Here is a 17632-nt window from a genome sequence, read left to right as displayed (position 1 = left end):
CAGGTACTTCAGCCATTAGGTTTTTGCATCATCTGGTTACACACCTTCCCTGATCAGTGGCTGCAATAATCACATGGACTTCCAACCAGCAACAGGCCTATGGCTCTGCTGCACCGTGTCACCGACCTGCTAAGCGGCAGACCCAGGCCCCACGTGACAGGGCTGCTAGTAGGTCGGCTGGGAGGAGAGCCTGCAGGCAGAACAGACTGGCTCCCCCACTCTGCTGGGTGGTCTGGCAAGGGACATGGACAACTGTGATTGGTGCCTGACAGGGCTGCTTTATTGTATTTATTACATTTATATTTTGCCCTTCCTCCCAGAAGGAGTCTGGGGCAGCAAACAAAAACACTTTAAAACATCTTAAAAACAAAAGACTTTAAAACATATTAAAACAAAACATCTTAAAAACACTTTTAAAAACATCTTAAAAAGCAATTCCAGCACATATGCAGACTGGGATAAGGCCTCTACGTGAAAGGCTTGTTGAAAGAGAAAGGTCTTCAGTAGGTGTCGAAAAGATAACAGAGAGGGCGCCTGTCTAATATTTAAGCGGAGGGAATTCCACAGGGCCGGTGCCACAACACTTGTGTGCATCCTTTGTGACCTCCTCTAACAGAAACCCTGGAGGAAGGGAGGGGCCCAGGGCCACACAGGGACTGGCTGTGCTGGACAAAGAGAAGACTCCTTGGAAGAGTTTGAGGGTCCAGCTGTCAACAGGGAGAGATGTGCCACTCTGGGCCACACCTCATGGATGCCCAGGATGAGACGCTGGCTCTACAAAGGCTGGGGGCCCAGCAAGCTGCTGTCTTTGCATGCAAAAGAGAGCCACCCCGAGTCCCTGAAGGGTCCCCAGAAAAGGCAGAGTTAGGGCTGCCAGTAAAGGAAGTGCCTAGTTGTACTTACTGGGTGCCAAGGTGTTCTTGAACCGCATTACTGGCCAACTGTGGCTGGGCTAAATCTGCCTTAGTGCCAGGGAGAGGCATTGCTACCACAGGTTGAAGGTAACTGGAGTGTGATGTAACCCCTAATAAGAGTCGTATGTGGAACATTCCTTGTTGTTGTGAGTGTGTCTTTTTGTTCAAAGGAAGAGGAGGGTTGTGCAGATGACAGCAGGTCCCTTTGATGTACCCCTGCCTATGGCCACCCAACAGATGAATTCCATCACTTAATTTACTGATTATTATTAAAAACATGTATATCCCACATTTTATGTTTTTTTAAAAAATACTCAAGGTGACTTACAAAATTAAACCCAATGCTAATACTCAGCCATTAGAAGACACAGGGAGAGCAGCTACAGACTCACCAAAATCCCAGGAACCAGTTCTCAACAGCCCTCCCAAGACATCAGGTGATCTCGCCTAGCAGTGTCATGGAGATGTCAAACAGCATAGGGGCAGGATCGAACCCTGTCAAATGCCAGCAGCCGAGTGCTGAACAGCAGTCTCCCAGTACCACCACTGAGGATCCTGTCTGCCTGGAATGGTGTTAGGGAACAGGCCAAAGCCTGGCTCTTCTGAGTGGCCTTTCAGCTTGACTGAACATAAGAGTCCTATTCCTGGTTTGGTTTTTGTTATCTGTTTTGGGTGACTATTAGGGACTTGTTTGTGTTTGATGGTAGCTTTTATTGTAGTTGATTATGCTGCTATGTATTTCCTGCTGGAAGATTTTGCAAACAGTTATTATGCAATTTATACCCCTACCCTTCCTTCCTCACTAATCACTTGTGAAGCCCAAACCTAGAAAAGTTTACTTTCAATGGGATTTATTTCCAACTTGGATTTCTTGGCATCCCAGCCTTAAAGCCCAGTCCTGTGCAAAAGAGGACTGGGACCCTGCAACCTCAGTAGTGGACATTTCAACAGGTACCATTTTCCTCATCCCTCCCAGTCCTGCTACTGTTAAAGGTCTAGGATCTGGCTCCTCCACTACATCTGGACAAACTTCCCCAACATACTTACTCAGCTAAATGCACAGAGCTGCACTGATTGATTGATACCAGGGATGGGATCTGTTAGCTGGTGCTGCTTTGAAAGCATTCCATCAACCTAACAGGCAGCATCCATTTGAGGTTGTTCTTTGTCCACTGTCTGCTGCTTTTACCAGTCGGATTTGCCCCTCTCCAAAAATACTGATATTAATATTGGTATTTTCCCAAAAATATTGAATATTAACATTTATGTTTTCTTTCAAAATATTTTCTTTCAAAATGAAAGCCAGTATTTTGAAAGAAAGAAAATAGCAATATTTTGAAAGAAAATATTGATAAAGAAAAACAGTTTTGCCACCACCACCGTCTCTGCTGTCACTGAGGCTCGTCAGTTTTTCCTGTTAGCAAGCAAACAGAGACCAGCTGAGGAAGTAATCAGCTTTCAGTGCCCCTCCCAGTCAACGTGGTTGAGACTTGGCTTTTTCCCTCCTATTTGGTGTTTGGATTATTGGAGTGGGGGGCAGCAGAGGGTGAGAGAAAGAGTGCTGTAATGCTGTGCCATGCCGTGCTGCGCCACGTGTAAAAACAGTATAAGAATATATCCAAGGGAATATTCAAGGGAGAAAAAACTAGTATCGGGGGAAAACCACTGAAGTTCAGAGTAAACGCAATCGCTCCACAAAGATGGAGAATATGCGGCCTACTAAAAGTCCAGTGCTAAATCCGAATTCAGCAGAATTCTCGCCTATCCCTAATTGCTACATTATCCCCACACATGATGCTTTACAAGATTTCGTAAGCAAAGACCATTTGTTGGCCTCATGGAGTGTCTGGTCTACATTCAACAGTGGAGCAAACCCCAAGAGAAGTGAGGAAACAGAGAAGGGATCAATGTGGGAGGAAGGCCTGGGTGGGAGCAAATGCCACAAGATGCACACAGGCAGCCATGCAACCACCTATCGTGCCCAAGCACAAACTCCCACCCATTCCCCCCAAAGCGTAGCAACAATACAAGCCCACCTGCATCTTAGAGGTTTGGTCTGTGTCTGGCTTGTGCAGCTGTGATATGGCAGCTGAGGGTAAGGGCGAGGGGATATTTCCCTAAAGGTCTGGGGCAACGGTACACCAGCCTCGAGCTCCTGTCCTGCACCTGTCAAGGCAGCTCATGCCACCTCCCACTGCAGCAGCCTTGGGCTCATGCAAAGTGAATGGCCACCTGCCCAGCTGCTTTCTCTGTGCAAGCCCCAATCCACACTGCCTGCCACTGTGCTCTCCAGACTCCCAGGCCAAGGCAGGCAGGCAAAGCAGGCTTTGAGCTCAGGCAGCCGCTCCAATCTCCTCCCCTTCCTCGGCAGCCGCTCCAGCAGACTCACCTAACTTGCCCACCAGCATGGAACCAGACGCAAGAGAGCACAGCAGAGGCAGCATTGTGATGATGGGGCATGCCGTGTGTGTGTGTGTGAGAGAGAGAGGTGGCTTCTAGTCATTTATATGTGAAGCAATGTAGGGTCCAAGACGGTCATATCAACCATCTCAGACCCTACAATTGGCAGCAGAGGCCTTGTTAGTGGTGTTGCCACCAGCAGATGCCCAGTTGGGGTTGACCCATGACAGGGCCTTTTCAGTGGTGGCTGCGTTTGTGGACTGCCCTCCCCATTATTGACTTTTAGAAGGAATTTGAAAGCATTCCTCTTTACCCAGACATTTTATGGCTGAAGGGGACTTGCAACTTGGAGATCACTGGACGCAATAATGTTTTATCTACAACTGTTTTTAGTATGTTAACTGTAACTGTTTTTAGAATGTTTTGAATTGTTGTTAAATGTTTTGCTCTAAATGTGTTTGCCACGTTGGGCTCCTTTGGGAGGAAGGGTGGGATATAAATTTAATAAATAACTACATGAATAAATAATGCATCATCTGTGCATGGAAGAGAAAGAAAGGGAGGCTTGCTCTCTCTCTTTTCTGCAAGTCTCTTGGCTCTGGCCTTTTGGGCCCTTGTATTGATTAAGGAGTCCAGGTTCCCACAGCTCCACTGTCAAAATTAAAATAAATATTGCTCAGAGAGAAGCAAGCAGCATCGCCTGAAAAGGGGACTGCTGCCCGGGGGCATGTAGCAGGGTCCTAGTCTGCTCTGAAGGCCATCAGGCAGTTCCTTTTCCTGAAGCTAAGCAGGTCAGGGGCTGCTCAGTGCCCAGAGGTGATGCACTGCCTGGGACACCCTTCTCTCTCACACAGCTCCAGCCAGGAAGAAGGCAGTGGGACAGAAATACAAACAGCTCAATTTTCGGCTGTGCAGATTATTGACTCATGTTTACTGTGAGCAGTCCTCCCCTCCCAGTGGTGGTCATCATTCCTGTTGATGTGTGCGGTGTGCGTTGTAAGCACAGTTACATTAGAGTATAAGTTGGTCAAGAAATCCAAGTACACGACATAGTATTAAGAGTCCATTTACTCAGGACATTAAGGCTCATAGCAAGAGCACATACAGAAAGCTGCTGCTCCTTCAAGAACAAAACCCCCACAGAGAAAAAAAACACAGAGAAAACTGGCTGAGCTCTGGCTCCAGCCCTTATCTCACGTTGCCTAGAAACCAGTTGACCTTGGCAGCCAGCAAGACATAACATACAACTCTTCCTTGCTCCAGGCTTTCAGACTTGATGAAAAACAACCAGAGGTAGTATAGCCCAAGGGTCAACAGTTCCCACCTCTTTCATCAAGACTGCATCTATAACATTTGCAATTATAACATTTCAATTTCAACAGTACAGTTCTACAATACATGGTTATACATTTGCATCCAGTAATACATTTCAGTACATTGCAGCATACATTAAATTTCCAGTTTAATCAAACTTTGGTTGTACACAAGTCAGATATAACGTTTCTGCATCCATCTCCACGACTTGGTGCATACCTGGGCTGCTGACTAAACCCACAGTAAATCTGTCAGGAGGTTTCCCAATGTTAGCTCTCTCAGAGCGCCTTAAAAGAATTGGAGCTTCTGCTCCCACTGCACCCCCTCCTGAACTTGTTCCTAGCATGGCTTGCTCAGGATATGTCATCTCGTCAGCCTTACGTTTCTTTGTTTTACGTTTGCCCCATATTAGTTCATTTAATGCATCCTTCAGTGGGATATCTGTTCCTTCCACTTTCACCCCTTGTGTAGGTGTAGGTCCTGGTGTAGGTGTTGTGTCATCTGATCCATTGAGAATAACTGTTTGCTTTTGATCCCAAGGCTTGTCTGAGACCTTAATGCTTCTGCTCAGAACAACTTGCTGTGTTTTTGAAATCCACACTCTGTAATATGCATTCTGAAAACCCAGCACAAACCTTCCTGTGCTCTAGGTGCCAATTTGCCACGTCTTTTCCCTTGTGTAATATGGACCCAGCAACGGGCTCCAAATCTCTCAATGTGCTGCACCCTCGGCTTTCTCCCAGTGAGTTTTTCGTATGGTGACATTCCAATGGCACTATGTAACACCCTGTTGTGTATATAATTCGCATACAAAATACATTCTCCCCAAAAAGAGTGTGCTAAACTAGAGTCCCCCAACATGGCTCTCAAAGCTTCCTGAAGCACCCTGTTTTTTCTCTCCGCTATCCCTTGGTCTGATCGTATCGCCTTCACGGTGACATTATGTTGTGTTTGAATTTTCTTGATGAACAGTCTCAGCTTCTGCTCTGCCTCATCTTCCCTCTTCAGCAAATAAACATGAGTGAATCTCGAGAAGTCATCTACTATGACCATAAAATACCTTGCACCTCCTCGTGAACTGTTTATTGGCCCTGATAAATCAACATGAATGAGCTGGTAGGGAGCGGTTGTCGAGCTTTCCGCCTCCCGGTTTATTGGTGCAATAGTCATTTTAGCTTTATGGCAGGCATCACAATCAATTAACTGACCACAATCTGTCAAACGCATGTTTTCACTCAGACTCGGGGTTCTCTTAATTGTTTCATAATTTGCATGCCCCAGCCTTCTGTGCCAATCATGCACACAGCCTTTATGTGTCTGCGCCTCAGCACCAAACGCAACACACCCTGCCTGATTGCCTTTTATTACAAACTGTGAATCCTTCAGGCTCCCTTGCATGCAAATTTCACCCCCTCTTTTCACAAAACATTTGTCTCTGTCAAACACCACTGAAAACCCAATGCTGGTCAGTTTTCGAACAGACAAAATATTACTAGACAAGTCAGGGACATACAATACATCAGAAATTATGCCAATCTTACTCAGTTTCAACGTCCCTCGCGCTTTGACAGTTCGTCTCGATCCATCAGCCAGTAAAACATAGTCCTGCACTTCTTTTGATGTGTGCAATAAACGTAAGTCCTTTACGAGGGTATGGGACGCTCCGCTGTCCATAGTCCAGTGTGTCTCCATAAACTGAGGCTTTTCTGCGCTGACAAAGTTCACACTGCTCTGCTTCCAGCCTCCATCTCTGCTTCTTTGCTTGACTGCACAGTCTCTTTGAATATGTCCACGCGCTCCGCAAAAATAACAAGTTTTCAGCCGTTGCTGCTCCTGCTTGCTTCTGACAGCTTCCTTCGGTTCGGCCTTTTTCGCCTCCTGTCTCCGCTGCCACTCCTGGGACAAATCCTGCAAAGCGTCCCACATACGTCTGGCTGAGGGTTCATCTCTCACGTACATCAGTTGAGAATCGGATAGAGCCAAGGTAATAAAAGCTAGCGCCTTCTCATCTCTGCGCGTCCAGGCCGCTGTTGGTGGTACCGGTGGGGTCCCTTCAACCACAGCAAATAACTCCTCTTTTATCAGGAAAGCCCGCATTCTCATCTTCCAGCTGGGTTAATTATTTTCCGTAAGCCTTTCCATTGGCATGCCAGCAGACATGTTTACAGCCATCTCTGCTCACCTCTGTCTGGCACAATCAATCATGCTGCTCTCTGGAACTCAGCCTGCAGCTCAGACCACTTACTCACTCTGTAACGTGTGCTGGATCTGGGCCCATAACCCTGTTGATGTGTGCGGTGTGCGTTGTAAGCGCAGTTACATTAGAGTATAAGTTGGTCAAGAAATCCAAGTACACGACATAGTATTAAGAGTCCATTTACTCAGGACATTAAGGCTCATAGCAAGAGCACATACAGAAAGCTGCTGCTCCTTCAAGAACAAAACCCCCACAGAGAAAAAAAACACAGAGAAAACTGGCTGAGCTCTGGCTCCAGCCCTTATCTCACGTTGCCTAGAAACCAGTTGACCTTGGCAGCCAGCAAGACATAACATACAACTCTTCCTTGCTCCAGGCTTTCAGACTTGATGAAAAACAACCAGAGGTAGTATAGCCCAAGGGTCAACAATTCCTTCACTCGGTGTGAGTAAGCGGACCCTTTGCTTGACTCACCTGAAATAAGAGAAAATTAACTTTATCAGTTGACTAAAAAACACAAGAAAGTGAGCGAGTGAGCCAGCCTGCCAGGTCTAGATCTTAGGCCTGGTTCCAGAGGGGCAGGGCTGGGCATGACTTGTGGGGGTGTGGTGATGCTCCACAGGGAGAAAGGCAGTGGGGTGGATGGGGGGCAAACACAAGGGATCCTCTGAGTGTCCCTTGTTTTGAAAATAATTTCCCTTTAGCCAGCACAGATGGGCAGCAAGGGGCACACGCATCACCGCAATGCTACCGGAGATGGCCTCAGCTGCAGCTGGGAGCAGCAGCGCTGGGGGCGAGCATGAACACAAGGCTCCTGCAAGCGCAACTGCCCCTTCATCCTTGGCGCATGTGCACCAGAGAGGGCAGGATTCTGCCTCACTCAAGACCTGCTTCCTGCTACATTGCCCACTTCACTCAGTGCCCTCCCGCAGCACCCGGCTTCCCAATGTCTTCCTGCTGCTTCCCCCACAAGATGTTCCCCACAGCCAGACACGGACGGCCCAAGATATTTTGCTGCCTGAGCAAAGCCCAAACAGACGCACACATTGCCCTGGCCAACCATGCCAACTGCTCCAAATCCTGTCTTCATCTCCCCTACCCCACCTCACCTAGAGCAGGTGGCTTCAGGCTGCTGCATGGCAGGGGTACCCCCCATCCCTCCCACGGAGTTACTTGTCCTGGGTGCAATTCAGGGCCCGGAAGCCTGGCAGCGTCACCCGCCCCAGCTGGGCCAGATCTGCCAGAGCGCCACGGTTCATGCGCCGGACCAGGTCCTTCTCAAAAAGCAGCGGGTGGTAGGCGCCCAGGGTGCAGGCATCGTCCAGGAAGGCCTGGTAGTAGTGGCACTGGAGAGACTGGCGCTGGGAGGGCAGGAACTCGTAGACATGGACAAGCTCACACAGCGACATCATCAGCACAGTCCCTGGGGTTGGAGAGGGAGAAACAGAGAAGCCAGACACTGACTGGCCTGCTGGCTAGTGGTGCATGAGGGAGGGGCCTATAGGACCCCCACCCCTGCCGCTGCTGCAGAGACAGGGTGTGGTGGGTCATGGGGAGCATCCTTTCAGCCAGGGCTGCAACCCAAAAGGAAAACTCCTTCAACAGTGCTGGAACATTGGAGCTTGTTAACTTAGGATGAGCCCCAATGAGCATGTGCAAAGTGCCTCGCTCATCATGCCACTGAGTAACTTCTGCCACTCCCAAACAGCAAGAGGGGAGAAAGGAGTGAGGTGGAGGTGTGGCTTGCAAGCAGCTCTGGGAAACAGCTAACACTTCACCTTTGGGGAATCCCAAAGTCAGCCACTAAGAAGACTCTTCTCAGTAGCTAATGCACCCCCTTTCATGCTGATTGGCTCTTAAGGACATCCGTTGTTGTAGAAGGCATGCACAGGAAGGACTGAAGAGCATGGAGAGGAGGGAGAGCAATGAAGGGAGGGAGGGAGGGAGGGAGGGAAAGTGCAAAAAGTGGTAAGGGAGGCGCTCTCTCTCTTGCTCGCTCACTGCTGCACAGCCTTGAGTTTGTTTGCTTGTTTGTTAAGAAGGAACTTATTCTCAACCCAACAGCAAAAAAAGGGAGGGGTAAGATGTGTTGTTTTGTTCTAGCCCAGAGCCAGGACTAGCAGGGGAGGAGGAGAGAGAGAGAAACTAAATTCAAGGGGGAGAAAGTGTGTGTGTGTGAGAGAGAGAGAGTGAGTGAGTGAGTGAGTGAGTGAGAGAGAGAGAGAGAGAGAGAGAGAGAGAGATGATGTTTTAGCTTTTAATGATGCTCTGTATATATGTGATGTGCGTTAAGGTAAAATGCAAATGAATATGCCTAAGAATGGGGGGGGTGCAGCTAACACCAGAGGTTAGGATCAGGAATTTCCATGCTTCAGTTTCCTCCTAAAACCCATAAGTTCTGCCTAAATGCAGTTACTCTCACTCTTAGCATGACAACCAAGAAGAGAAACTCAGCAAAGGAAGTTCCTTACCTTACAGCATCTTAGTACATTTGCCCATGTATGTGCACAGAAAATAATAGATTTAGCTGAAAGGCAATGCATCAGAAAGGGAAAATACTCCAAAGAGACTGAAAGCTCATTTTATTGATTAACCTTAGAAGGTGGCGTGGCTGTGCAGAGGCATGGCAATCATGGACCCTGCAATTCTGAATTTGCCATACTCCCGCCCCCCAGCAGACAAGGAAGCACCTTTCTTACCGAGCAGCCCTGAGGAAGGAGGGTTCCGCTGCACCTCTTCACCTGCCCCTTCCTGCACCAGCTCCCAGAGCTGCCACTGCAGTCGTGGGTGCAAGAGGTGGAAGAGCTGCCAGGGTCTGCGAGAGCGCACTACCTGGAACGGCCTGAAGATGGGGTAATCGGGGGCTTTGTACCACTAGGGAGGAAGGAAGAGAAAGAGGATCAGAGCCCAGCTTCTCCAACCAAGTCCACCCTAACCCTAACCCTAACACTGCCCCACGGGGTGTTGAACTTACAATCATAGAATCATAGAATGAACTTGCTCACCCCACACAACTGGGCAATAGAGAAGCTCAGCAAGCACCCCTACAGACTCCTCCCTTGATAGCCTTACCTCTACAGCTTCTTTCACTGTCATGAAAACCCCCACCTGTTACCTGCATGAATCCATAAAGGCAATATCCATTTCCCCCATCTGCTAAAGTTAGCAATTGTAGATGGGGCACCTCTCTCATTCAGGGGTGAGATACAGTGAGATATGTTCAGATACAGTGATGAATATGGACCTTTCCCTTCTTTGGTGCAAAAGTCTTCTCTTCATGTGTTTTTAGTGCCAAATGTGACTGGCTATTTTCTCCTAGCTGTGCAATTAATCCCACAACATCCTTAATGCAGAGAGATTCAGAGAGTTCCCCTGACAGCCAGCAGGAGGAGCTAGAGAGTTCAAAACCTAGAATTTCTAGTCTGAATTCTAATCCTGGTGTTTATCATGGAGATTTCTGGCAGAAATTAGTTTATAATATCCTGGAAATGTAAACATTTAATTCGCTGTGGATGACTCCAGAAAAAGACCTGGGAATGGCTAGAAATTATGTCATCCAGTCCATCTTGCTGACTTTTGATGCCTTTAAAACCAGAGCTTACAAGATCTGAACAGGGTGGTTCACGACAGATGCTCTTGGAGGTCGCCGATTCATAGGGTCGCCATAAGTCGTAGCCGACTTGAAGGCACATAACAACAACAACAAAACCACAGCAAGGACAAAGTCTGCATGGGCAGTGCCTTATCCGTACAATTTCTTTCTCTCAAGACTCTGCCTTAGCCTGTGGGGGGGGGGAGAGAGTTTCTCCATTCGTGGCCATGCCACACCTTGGAACTGGGGGTGAAAAGGCAGCCATTTCTGGCCAGGAGCCCAGAACTTTGGAAAGGTATATCTTTTTGCACCAAACTATAAAAATGTCACACAAAGGAGCAGCTGGATCAGGCCACAGTGAGGCCATCTAGTTCAGCATCCTGTTTGGACAGTGGCCAACCAGATGCCACAGTGGGAAACCCCCTCTCATGCTCCTGTTGCTCCTCAGCAGCTGGTATTCAGCTAAACTACCACTCATGCTGGAGGCTGTTTTGCCATTATGGAAGACTCCTGCCCCATTAATTTGTCTTACCCCACTTAAAAGTCATCTAAGCCAGTAGCCATCACTACATAAAAACATAAGAACCTGTTGGATCAGGCCAGTGGCATATCTAGTCCAGCATCCTGTTCTCACAGTGGCCAACCAAATACTCCAATGTGAGTATTGTGTGTGCATCCTGAATCACCTGCCAGGGGTTTTCATTAGATGACCCCAAGCTCTCATAATTCTAGGAAAATGTCTCTCTCCCTCTCCCCAATTTCTCCACCCCAAATGCTTCACTTCATAGAGCTCTGTCGTGTCTCTCCTTAGCTATGTTATTTTTTCCTAAACATAAAAGCCCAAAATTTCCAAATCATGTGAAGTACTTGTTAGGCCTCATCTTGAGTACTGCATCCAGTTCTGGTCTCCGCACTTCAAGAAGGATGCAGACAAACTGGAACAGGTTCAGAGGAGGGCAACAAGGATGATCAGGGGACTGGAAACAAAGCCCTATGAGGAGAGACTGAAAGAACTGGGCATGTTTAGCCTGGAGAAGACTGAGGGGAGATAGGATAGCACTCTTCATGTACATGAAAGGTTGCCACACAGAGGAGGGCCAAGACCTCTTCTCGGTTGTCCCAAAGTGCAGGACACGGAATAATGGGCTCAAGTTGCAGGAAGCCAGATTTCGACTGGACATCAGGAAAAACCCTGACTGTTAGAGCCATACGACAATGGAACCAATTACCTAGAGAGGTCATGGGCTCTCCAACACTGGACGTATTCAAGAGGCAGCTGGACAGCCATCTGTCAGGAATGCTTTGATTTGGATTCCTGCATTGAGCAGGGGGTTGGACTCGATGGCCTTGTAGGCCCCTTCCAACTCTACTATTCTATGATTCTGTGAAATATTTCCACTGTTCCTCAGAAGGAAGGCAATGCAGGTTCACTGTTTTGGTGGGCTTTGCCAATATTTGTGACCAACCAGTTAAAGGAAGTCTGCAAGCAGGACTTGAGTGCAAGAGCACTCTCCCCTCCTGCAGTTTCCATCACCTGGTATTTGGAAGCATCCTGCCACTGATTATGGAGGTAGAACATAGCTATTGTGGCTAGTAGCCATGTATAGCCATATCTTCTATGAATTTGTCTAATCCTCTTTTGATGCCATCCAAGTTGGTGGCAATCCTGCCTCCTGTGGGAGGGAATTCCAAAGTTCAACTATGTGCTGTGTGAAGTACTTCTCTGTCCTGAATCTTCCAACATTCAGCTTCATTGGATGTCCAGGAGTTCTAGTGCTATGAGAGAGGGAGGAAAAGTTTCCTCTGCCCACTTTCTCCATGCCATGCACAATTTTATACATTTCTATCACGTCATCTCTTTCTTGCCTTTCTGTAAATTAAAAAGCGGCAAATGCTGCAACCTTTCCACACAGGGGAGTCACTCCATCCCCTTGATCATTCTGGTTGCCCTTTTCTGAACCTTTTCCAGCTCTACAATATCCTTTTAAGGTGAGGTGACCAGAACTGTACACAGTATTCCAACTGCGGCTGCACCATAGATTTGTATAACAACATTATAATAGCAGCAGCTTTATTTCCGATACCTTTCGTAATGATCCCTAGCATGGAATTTGCCTTTGTCACAGCTGCCACATACTGGGTCAACATCTTCATCAAGCTATCCACTACAACCCCAGTATCTCGCTCCTGGTCAGTCACCACCAGTTCAGATGCCATGAATGTATATGCAAGTAGTTGTTTAGTTTAGTTTTAGACAGACAGACAGACAGACAGACAGACAGACAGACAGACAGACAGACAGACAGACAGACAGACAGATAGATAGATAGATAGATAGATAGATAGATAGATAGATAGATAGATAGATAGATAGATAGATAGATAGTGAGGAATGAGATTTCTGATTATTGCCTTATAGATTTCTGATTATTGTTAATCATCAATTATTAATGGATCATTTCATTCCTCTGTGTTTGATTTAGAGCAAAGTAAAATCCAAAGCAGTGTTTTAGCATGAAATATATTTTGAGGAACTATGCTCTGACTAAAACCGAAAGCATCAGATGCTGACAAGATTGTGGTCAAGCTTCAGCAGCAGTTAAAAGTTGCTTTAAGTAGCTGAATGAGATGGAAGGCATCTGGGTGTGCTAATATTAATTTTGTCTGCGTGGCTTTTGGATGCTATTCGGAGTAAACGAGTTAGATGGGCGAGACCCAGATGCCTCTAGCTGACCACCTGACAGGAAGGAGGCAAGGACATAGATACCTCTGTAGCCACTATACAAGATATGATGTAAAATTGATTATAAAAAGTTGTGCATTGCCTGTGATTCTTCAGAGTTAGTTCTACGGAACTTCTCCCCCAATGCATTGGTCTTTGCTATCTTTATATTTTCAATATACTCTGTCCTTTGGAGCACAATAAATCGACTGGAAAGTTTTTCCTTCCACACAAGAAAGAAAGAAAGAAAGAAAGAAAGAAAGAAAGAAAGAAAGAAAGAAAGAAAGAAAGAAAGAAAGAAAGAAAGAAAGAAAGAAAGAAAGAAAGAAAGAAAGAAAGAAAGAAAGAAAGAAAGAAAGAAAGAAAGAAAGAAAGGAACCTGAAGGAAGAATATCTCACAGAAGCAGTGAAAAGCATGCTCTGCCCGCTCTCTTTACACACCCACTGCTGCAGTTGATCTCCCCTCTAATCTCTGCCACACATACCAGGCCCTCCTCCTGCCCCATGCACAAGACACAGAGAGAGGCTCACCTCCTGTAGGTCCCCTGGAAAAGGGGCTGGATCCCATGCAACTAAGGTTCCCTGTGCATAGAGTTGCCCATCCAGAAAATGCTGCTCAGGAGAAGCCATCAGCTGTGGGGCAGAGTGTAGGTCAGAATTTGCCTGGCTCCAGGATCTAAACAAATTATCCACATGCAAGGAGAAGAGAGAGATGCTTGGGGCTGGCCCAACCCAAGACTGCCAGGGACTGGGCAACTGCTGGGGGGCAAAATGGCTGTGGCAGCTGCCTCAGCTGTGCAAATGTCTTAGGTTGTGAACACATTGTCTCCAACAGCAAAGCATTTCCACTGGCCACACCTGGAGGGGGAACAGGTTGGTCTGCTGATCAGTTGTGAAATCGCTTTGAAGCTGAATTTTTAAAAACACACTCAAGCTGCTCCCACCAGGTTCTGCAGTGAAAAGGGTCTGATGTGCCATGTGCCCCATTTTCAGAAGAGAGAGGTGGAGACGCCACACTGGAAGCAGCACGACAGTAGGTATGTCTCTACCCTGAGAAAGCTGCTCCTTCCTGCCCTGTTCAAGGAGCCCAGAAGCAACTTATGCATATGATACACAGATGAAGAGGGGTGGTGGTGAATGAGGCCCAGCCAAGCTCTTCAGCAACTGCCCTAGTGTGTGTTGTACACACTGTGAATCTCTTGGTCACCCAGCCCACAAATTCCTGCCCAGAGATCCCTGAAACGTAGGAGGGAAGGAAAATAAGGAAAATACTTTATTGCTTCTAGCCATAGGCCATTGCAAATATACTATACAGATATAAAACATCATTTTAAAACAGCATTTTGAGCAAACAAAACATATCACAGTTATTCAGGGTTTATCATTATTAGATTTGACAAAATGAGCTCTAATGTGCTTTGCTGCCAGCGCAAAATTTGCAACCGCTAGGGTAACCTCTTTATAATTGTCAGCCAATAAATCTGCTATTAAGATATCAGGGCTAAGAGCCTCCCTGGGCTTTATAAACGGGTCTAAGAATTTGCGTCTCGGCACTTTGTAGAGTGAGCAATTCAATAAATAATGAGTAAGATCCTCTATCGCCCCTTTTCCACATATACAGAAACGTTGGGATTTCGGGACGCCCCTATATCGGCCTTCTAAAACTGCTGTAGTCATTGTCTGAAACCTCAATTCAGTAAAAGCTCTACGTTTCGTAGAAGAAAGTAAAGTGGCAAAATAGGGAGCAATAACATGATTAGTTTTAAAGAGAGGGAACCAATGCGAATACAGGGACTTCGCTATGTGGAACCTATCATGGGTCTCATCCTGGTTAAGGACCAAGTTTCGTAGCTCCCTAGGGGAGAAGATTTTTAAGTTACTGGCTGTAAGGTTATAGTGCTCAATTAAGGCCATAGTTAATTGAGCCCAACCTCCATTTTGTAGTTGTTCCTGCCAGCAACCTTTGAGAACAGATAAGTTATCAAGCAGTAAAAATTTCCTCGCAAACCTTAAAACTGCCAAATCAATTTTGGCAGACAATGAGTGGATACCCAATTCGAACCTTACGTGGGCAGAAGGGGTATCCCACGGTAGGCCCAAGAGGAGTTTCAAGAAGGAGTTTTGAAGGGGCTCCAAAGATGATTTAAGAGAGGGACCCCACAATTCGGACCCATAAAGTAATTTAGATAAGACTTTGGCTACATAGATTTTCAACATTGGCGCAATCATTTGACCTCCTCGAGTATAAAAGAATTTTTTTAATTGGCCAAGTATTCTAGAGGTAGCAAGTTTAGTGACCTCTAATTGGGATTTCCATGAAAGTGTGGAGGAAAAGTTTATACCAAGATATTTATATGACTGGATTTGTTCTAAGGGTATTCCGTTCAACGTCCAAAGACTTTTGGCCTTCCTATGATTTCCACAGACCATAATATTTGATTTTGAATGATTAATCCACAGGTGATTTGCTTTGCAATATCCTTCTAAACTTATGAGCATTCTTTTTAAGCCAATTTTGTTTAAAGAAAAAAGTACCAAATCGTCTGCGTATAATAAAACTGAAAATTTTTCTACTCCAACAGAGGGGGGAAAAAACTTAAGAGAGGACAGGGTTGGAATTATATCATTAATAAAAAAATTAAAAAGGAAGGGAGCCAATATGCAGCCCTGTTTCACACCTTTTGAGGATGGAATAGTACGGGAAAGGGCCCCATTTCTGCCTAAACGAACTCTTAAAAGGTTTGACTGGTGGAGAGATTTAATGAGCCACCCCAATCTTTTATCCACATTAGATTGGGCTAGTTTGTGCCATAAGAGCTCTCTATCCACCGAGTCAAACGCAGCCGCAAAATCTATAAACACTACATAGAGCGACGAACATGGACTTTTAATGGCCTTATTTATAAGATGGTGTAGGATGAATGCTTGGTCTAGTGTGCTCCTTCCCTTTCTGAATCCCGCCTGTTCTTGATGTATAATCGAGTTCTTTATATCCCATTCCTCCAATTTATTTAGTAAAAAACGGCCATAGAGTTTAGCAGAAATATCGAGGAGACTGATAGGCCTATAATTACTAGGCTCAGCTGGGTCACCTTTGTTATGGATAGGGATAATTATACTGGTACGGCAGCCTTGCGGATAGTCTCCCGTGCTATTAATGTGGGTAAAGAGAGGGGCTAATAGCGGAGTCCACCATGAAATTTCCTCAAGGAAAATCTCCGGGGGCAACATATCTTCTCCTGGAGCTTTATTTGTGCGGAGCGTCAATATCAAGTCGCCGATCTCAGAGCAGCTAACTGGTGGCCAATAGGGCATGTTAGGGCACCCTGTTAAGGGGGAAGGAGGGGCTGATGACACTGCACCGAAAATGTTAGTAAAATGAGCGACCTAGGTTTCAGGTAGAATCGGAGGGATAGAAACTGGATCGGACTGAGCAAGACCCCCCTGGACAAGTTTCCAAAAGACATCATCATTTCTCAGTTGGACTGCCTGGTCCAGCTCTCTCCAGTTATTTACGTAGAAATTTTGTTTTTTTTCCTTTAGGAGTTTTTTATATGCTCTCTTCAGTAGCAATAAATGGTGAGTAGCTTCATTTGAGTAATTGCGACGCATGAATTTAATATGTGATGATAACTCTCTCCTCATGGCTCTGCATTCCCGGTCAAACCAGGAATTGGAACCTCTATTTGATCTTACAGGAATAACAGAGGATACCTGACTTTTGAGAGCTGAGGACACTTTCTCAAAAATACCCAGGATGTCCTCAGGGTCAGTAATAGCCTGATTATGTAACTCTGCTAAAAGAGGTGATTCTAAGCACTGTTTTACTGAGGCTGCAGTGTCAATTGACCACTTAATAAGCCTTAAACATGTAAAGTTGTCTAAAATGGGTCTAAAAACACAAGGAAAGATGTTTAGGCTAGGCAATCTTATATGTAGACAAAGGGGAAGATGGTCACTATCTGCTCTATTTATTATCACCATGTCTTTGACCAACGGGAGTAAGGAAGGGGTACCTACGAAGTAGTCAACCACACTGGCTCCCCCAGTTGATATAAAGGTGAAAAAACCTTGGGAGGAGTCAAGAAAAGTTCCATTAAAACAAATTAACTGATGACTAATCATTAGTCTAAACAAGGATTTCCCATTTGAATTTATGGATTTATCTCTAGAATCTCTGGGTATTAGAGGAAGATCATCCAGAGAAACTCCCACTAGATCTCCCACTAAAGGGTAGTTCTGACCCAATCTTGCATTTAGATCCCCAGCAATTAAAAGCAAGTGAGATGGATAGGCAAGCCCGAGGATTTCTAGATAGTTACCCAATGATATCCAATTAGAGAGACAAATTTGTGAGTGTAGGAAACGTGATTATTAACGACAGGCAAAAGTCAGGCGAGGGATCAGCAGGAGTTGTTACCAAAACATCAAGTGTAGAATCTATTAATGTAGCAACTCCCCCGCTAGCTCGTCCCATTACAGCACTCTTAGTG

The 17632-nt window shown here is 46.1% G+C and overlaps 1 protein-coding gene across 3 annotated transcripts in view; it reads right to left on the bottom strand.

Moving 5' to 3' along the window:
* Positions 1–7125: 7125 nt before the first annotated feature.
* The window catches only part of LOC133384085 (beta-galactoside alpha-2,6-sialyltransferase 1-like), a 32503-nt gene continuing 21996 nt past the window's right edge, over positions 7126–17632 (bottom strand). Inside the window, exons 4-7 of one of the 3 annotated variants that reach the window (XR_009762458.1) lie at positions 13671–13772; positions 9525–9699; positions 7935–8248; positions 7210–7299 (exon numbers count right to left, since the gene is read on the bottom strand). Coding sequence is in view for 2 of the 3 variants with exons in the window: in XM_061626007.1 (XP_061481991.1) it covers positions 7296–7299; positions 7999–8248; positions 9525–9699; positions 13671–13772 (531 nt within the window). In the remaining variant the exon portion in view is untranslated. Of the gene's footprint in view, positions 7300–7934; positions 8249–9524; positions 9700–13670; positions 13773–17632 lie in introns of all 3 variants that reach the window. The other 2 variants (XM_061626007.1, XM_061626008.1) reach the window with 2 other exon arrangements.

This window comes from Rhineura floridana, chromosome 4 (assembly GCF_030035675.1).
Source record: "Rhineura floridana isolate rRhiFlo1 chromosome 4, rRhiFlo1.hap2, whole genome shotgun sequence".
Lineage (NCBI taxonomy): Eukaryota > Metazoa > Chordata > Lepidosauria > Squamata > Rhineuridae > Rhineura > Rhineura floridana.
The sequence above is the reverse complement of the archived record's forward strand: the minus strand, read 5'-3'. Positions and strand labels throughout refer to the sequence as shown.